The sequence below is a fragment of the Sinocyclocheilus rhinocerous genome, unplaced genomic scaffold, assembly GCF_001515625.1.
Source record: "Sinocyclocheilus rhinocerous isolate Xijiao unplaced genomic scaffold, SAMN03320098_v1.1 scaffold1967, whole genome shotgun sequence".
In the NCBI taxonomy this organism is placed as follows: Eukaryota; Metazoa; Chordata; class Actinopteri; order Cypriniformes; family Cyprinidae; genus Sinocyclocheilus; species Sinocyclocheilus rhinocerous.
In genome coordinates this window covers 541,207-547,411 of record NW_015626474.1, presented here as the reverse complement: position 1 = coordinate 547,411, position 6,205 = coordinate 541,207, and the positions used below count along the sequence as shown (strand labels likewise).

The 6,205-nt window shown below is 35.4% G+C and overlaps 1 protein-coding gene across 1 annotated transcript in view; it reads right to left on the bottom strand.

Moving 5' to 3' along the window:
• Nucleotides 1–6,205, bottom strand: part of LOC107716013 (transmembrane protein 185-like) — a 9,524-nt gene that overhangs the window by 2,608 nt on the left and 711 nt on the right. The window contains exons 2-4 of the mRNA XM_016522324.1: nucleotides 4,467–4,674; nucleotides 3,175–3,258; nucleotides 2,873–3,049 (exon numbers count right to left, since the gene is read on the bottom strand). Of these exons, the coding sequence (XP_016377810.1) occupies nucleotides 2,873–3,049; nucleotides 3,175–3,258; nucleotides 4,467–4,674 (469 nt within the window). The remainder of the gene's footprint in view (nucleotides 1–2,872; nucleotides 3,050–3,174; nucleotides 3,259–4,466; nucleotides 4,675–6,205) is intronic.

Below are 6,205 nucleotides of genomic sequence, written 5' to 3'. Positions count from 1 at the left end.
ACGAAGCGGATATCGTTCTCTTTTGGAAGGCCAAACAAAGTAGTTTTGCTTTCACAACGAAAAACACAGCGGCCTAGCGTGAGCGAAAGCCCCGGCTTAGCGTGAGGTGAGGCCGGGCAAGAGTGAGCTGAGGCGGCGGGGTCGAGAACGGCGGTCCCGGCGAAGGAGCGGTGAAAGCCGATCCGGCGATCCACAGCACTAAGTTGATGTATTTCCTCAGCGACCAGCACAGATCAGCTCCAGGTATGACGAAGCGGATATCGTCCTCTTTTGGAAGACCAAACAAAGTGGTTTCGCTTTCACAACGAAGCACACAGCGTCTTCACGACATGGCTGCAGTGTCAACAATACTACAGCGAGAATAAAAGTTATGCTTTCTTTCTTTGCGTGAACATTTGGGCGGCTTTATGCAAATCTTCCCACATAGTGAGGTAGGTATGTGGGGGCGTGTTCGAACGAGCCGTTTTAGGTAGGTGTGGCTAACTCTTAACTTTTATAAAGAATATCTCTTTGGATTTGAGACTTTAGTCTTTGCAACTTTACAGATCTTCTTTATGCACCAAGAGCTTGTAACACTCTAAAGAGAAAGGAAAAAATGAAATCGCATCATATGACCCCTTTAATCAATTATAAACAAAACACTACTATTGAGTAAACTATTGGGGGAACTATTCCTTTAATATCCGGTAAACTGATACATTGCATATGAGTATATTCAACTAAAATATTTTGATGAAGAGAACTGGAACAGTAATGTGGCTGATAGATCTGGAACTACTTCATAGCTGTGAGTTTACTCAAAAATAATTAAGCATTAAACAGGTGGTTGAATTGGTTCCAGAAGTAGGTTTCCCATTCATTTTTTTTTTTTCAGAAAAAGGCAAACTGTAATTTCTCAGAATAAAGTTTTCTAAAACACAACACAAATTCTGAAAGTTTCAAAACACGTCCTGAAAAAATATGACAGATTGCTGTCAAAACTCTGCAACGCTCCAGATAACAGCTGGAATCACTGCCAGCAAAACTAAAACATTTAGGAGCCAAATGAGTTTTTTGTTGATAAATTACAGGATAGCATAATAAAGATACAGTTCCCTATTCATTTCAAACTTGACATTTATTTGTGATCTCAGTAGCTGCTCTGGGTGGTGTTTCCCAAAAGCATCATAAACCTATGGAGATCGTAGAGACCATTAGTGTGTCAAGGCATGCATTCTAATGAGATGCTACCTGATGAATATCTCGAGAAGCGACAATCTTGGTAGTCTAAGTCTTGTCAACTGCCCACAGGTTATTTTTGTACTTCACAGGGCAGCCAAACTGGTGACTTTAGCGCAGACACAGCATTCTCAATCTCTGTGTCGGGCGTGTTATAACCATATTCAAATAATGGAAATACATTTAGTGAAGTGGAGCTGCTGCTCCTGCTGCACACAAGACGGAGATTGTTATATGGTATAAAAATGCCATTTTAGACATTAACAGGTCATTTAATTTATACAAAACATTACTGCAAATTTTGAATCTGAAATCTAAAATGAATTTGAAATCTAATTTTGCCTAAAGATGGTTTGTCATTTTTTCTGCTTTGTGATATTTCAAAGTTTGACATACTGTCCCTACGGCAGACACTTTGCTCATGGTCAGTTAGTCATAAGTTACTAGCAGCTGTCATGTAATCAAAACTAAGTAAAACATTTTTCATAATAGTTCTGATCAGATGGACTGTGATTATGGCGATACATTTCAGTTTTATTTTTTAGAATGTATGAGAGAACCAGTGGGCTCCATACAGTCGTATAAACTTTAAACCTAAATATTTTAGTTTAACATGGACCTTTATAGTTATGCATAGTTTTGTGATCTACAATTGGCTTCAATAAGATTTTTTTTAAAGAAATTAATACATTCATTAAGCATGCATTAAATTGATCAAAAGTGACAGTAAAGCCATTTAGAATGTAACAAAAGATTTGTAGTTTAACTAAATGCTGTTCTTTTGAATTTTCTATTCATCAAAGAATTCTTATCAATGTGTCACGGTTTCCACAAAAATAAGCAGCACAACTGCTTTCATTTTCAATTCGAAATTGAGATTTATACATCATCTGAAAGCTGAATAAACAAGTTTGTTAGGATAGGACAATATTTGGCCGAGATACAACTATTTGAATGATTTTTGGCATAAAAGAAAAATCAATCATTTTGACCCATACAATGTATTTTTGGCTTATTGCTACAAATATACCCCACGACTTAAAGGGATCGTTTTCTACTGAAGAAACAAAGTCACCTACATCTTGGACGCCCTGGGGGTAAGCAGATAAACATCACATTTTCATTTTTGGGTGAACTATCCCTTTAAGACTGGTTTTGTGCTCCAGGGTCACATATTAGAATGATTTCTGAAGATCATGTGACACTGAAGACTGGAGTAATGATGCTGAAAATTCAGCTTTGCATCACAGGAATAAATTACAATTTAAAATATATACAAATAGAAAACAGTTACTTTAAACCGTAATAATTTTTCACAATATTACTGTTTTTACTGTATTTTTTAATTAAATAAATTCCACCTTGGTGAGCAGAAGAGATTTCTTTCAAAATGGAAAAAAATCCTACCGACCCCAATGTTTTGAATTAAATGTATATAATGATTTGGTTACTAATGTGCAAAAAAGCATGAATAAAACGGTTATTAAAAACTGGTTCTGTATATTGAGTAAAGGACACAAACATGAAGGTAATCTGTATTTAGACTGGTTTGAAACAATCAGTATCGGCTGATCTCTACTCAAGACATGCTCAGTGTCCTTAGCTTACTTAATGCATAAACACAAGTAAAAACTGAACGATGTTGGAATCAAACCTCAAAGGTAAGCAGGGGCACCACTATGGTCATCCAGCTGATTGCCATGGTGATGTGTGTGCGCCGCTGCTCGGCAATGACATCCATGGACCGCAGGAAGAGCACAGACCAGACAATGTAATAGAGCACCACCAGACACAAGAAGGACATGAGAATCCACAGCGGCACGCACACCACCTGGAAAAGACACTGCTCTTACTCTCATAACAAGCCACAGAGCTCAGATTACAAAGCTAATAATAGCCTAACTGCAGGTGACTGATGATTTGGCAAAGGCAAGTTAGTGTAGTTGGCGTCCTTACCAACCACGGCCAGCTGATGATCTTATCCAGTCTCAAAGCGATGAAGATGAACTGAAGAATATTAACAGAGCACAGAATCTCCAGCTGATGAAACAACACAAAGTAAGAGTGTTCAATCAGGTATGATTCATTTCTGTAAACACAAAGATCGACATGCTTAGGGAGATATGCTTGGTATCATGTGGGTGAATGTCACTGTAGGTCATATATAAAAAAAAATTTTTTTTAAAACGAAGAAAGAAATAAGAAATCATTGTTTATAAAGGAAATGGAGCCTGTTTTAGGAGCAAGATTTGTAAAAAAATTTTTACAATATTTTATCTTTTTTCTTTACCATAATACAAAATAATAAAATCATTTTTGTTTTGTTTTACATAAACCATTTTATATAAAATGTCAGGAAATAAAAGAGGTTTTCAAGCATCAAAACAAAAAGTTTAATACAGGTTTAAATTTCGTTTTCTTTTTCCATACATTAAAATGTGTCCTGTTGAATTTTTTTTTTCTGAGCAAAAAATATTATGCATTTTTACCATGATTTACAGAAGACATCCACTATAATGCCATTCAGTGTAACAATAGTTTATATACCAAAAAATATTTTGTCTTATTTAGAACCAGAATCATTATATTTAAAGATCACAGTGCAGCTCCTAAAATACTAATTAATTGTCATTTTAAATCTTTACTAGTCTTTGCTACTATCCTTCAAAGCACTAGATTTTACCCGTTTGTCAGCATAAAATATAATAAAATTTAGCAGGATCATTTATTCTTTTATATATTTGACTAAGTATAGGTCAGAATAAGTGTTTCATTTTTACATAAATATATCTGTTAAACTGAATGATTATTTCACCCATATTTTGACATTTTATTTTCACAAATGTTATTTGAAACATTAAAGTAGATGCTTAACTCGTGTTTAATATGCTTTCTATGTCTATACAATCACTGTAAATTTAATTTGATGCAGACGCCAAAATGTGACATCTCGTCTTTGACCCATAATCCAGTTAAAACTGTACAGTATTTAGTAATAGCAACAGATTAAAAATGTGGAATACTATAGCAATGAAAACAACCGCGACAAATGGGAATAACTAAATTGTCATGAAACTAATGTACGTTTTTATGCGTTTTAAATGTTTTCTATGCATAAGATATAATTTCTTATTTTTATTTTGGCATGAAATATAACCTCAACATAATTTGGTCGACGTCAACCGCACTCAGAATGGTTGTGTGTTACAGAAAAATCTTCCTCTGTGCTGGTAAATCCCGGCTGATACCTCAAGCGATCGGTCGTGCCTGAATCCCCACACGCACGCCGCCACTGAGACGGGTGAGACGAAGAAGAGCGGCATGAAGACCAGAAGCCAGAAGTGTGAACCCCGCTGCACACGGTCACACACCAGCACCTCGAAAGTGAGCAGGAGGAGGTGGATCCCCACAGCGATCAGCATGGCCTTAAACTCCACACAGGTCTCACCCTCAGCCCTAAAGACGACAACTTACTGCATGAAGTACATGGCCAAAATCACACTTCCTTAAAGGGACAGCTCACCCCAAAATGAAAATTCTGTTTTTTATTTTCTCACCTCATGTTGTTCCAAACCTGTATGAGTTTCTTTCTTCTGCTGAACACAAAATAAGTTATTTCGAAGAATACTGGTAACCAAACAGCTGCTGGTCCTCATTGATTTCCATAGTATGGGAAAAAAAAAATACTATGGAAGTCAACGGCTACCATCAACTGTTTGGAATCTCATACAGGTTTGGAATGAGAGAGTTGAGTAAATTATGACAGAATTTTCTTTTTTGGGTGAACTATCCCTTTAAGCCATAAATGCAACATGATATGGCATTCTCACAAAGTTTACTAGTGTGCTGCCAAGACTTTACCTAAATCTATGGCTGGATAACATTAACCAAATCATTACACATTTTGATTCCGTGTACACATAAATTATGCTAAATGAGACCAAGAATGCATATCAGGGTCCTTTACCGTATAAAGCCTGACATATGAAATAATAGCCATTTTTTAAAATCGAAACTTTAGACAAAATAAAATCTTGCATATGTATTTTGCGTTTTGTGTCATATTTGATACATCAGGCTTTTGGGTCCTACAGTATGATATACTCAGACTGAGAATATGTAAGAAAAAACATTTATTACTTAACCAAATCATTACACATTTTGATTCCGTGTACACATAAATTATGCTAAATGAGACCAAGAATGCATATCAGGGTCCTTTACCGTATAAAGCCTGACATATGAAATAATAGCCATTTTTTAAAATCGAAACTTTAGACAAAATAAAATCTTGCATATGTATTTTGCGTTTTGTGTCATATTTGATACATCAGGCTTTTGGGTCCTACAGTATGATATACTCAGACTGAGAATATGTAAGAAAAAACATTTATTCAGAGTAGGCCTGGGTGATAAAACGGTATCGATATTTATCGACGGTACACCTTCTTCGATAACGATATAAAAAATTTTCTAGGCAGGTGCTATGAGAGACGCAGACAGCACACACAAACACAAACAAGAGTGCCGTGCCTGCCTGTGATGAGACTGTGAGTAAAGAATGAATATTAGTCGAATTTAAAATAAACATTTGCATTTGAATGCAAAAATAGTACAATCCAATGTTAGATGTGCATCAGGGAGCGTCATCAGTGGAGCAATGTGCTGCATTATTTTGCTCATTGCGCCCTCCTGTGGCCTCGGGAGACAAGCCAAAAGATTCATTGAGACCTATTTAATCTGCATTTAAAACATTAGAAATTAGATATTTGTTTAATTTTAATTTAGTTTTTCACTGTTAAAACAAAAAAATATTTGTTGTTTGTCTCAATAAATTCAGTTAATTTAAAAATACAGTGGTTAAATGTAAAAAAAAAAAATTCTATTGCTCTTTGTTTTAAAAAAGGTTATAAAAAATGTCAATAATTATCGATACCGAACGATATGAAACATTATATCGTTGATAAATTTTTTAGCTATATCGCCC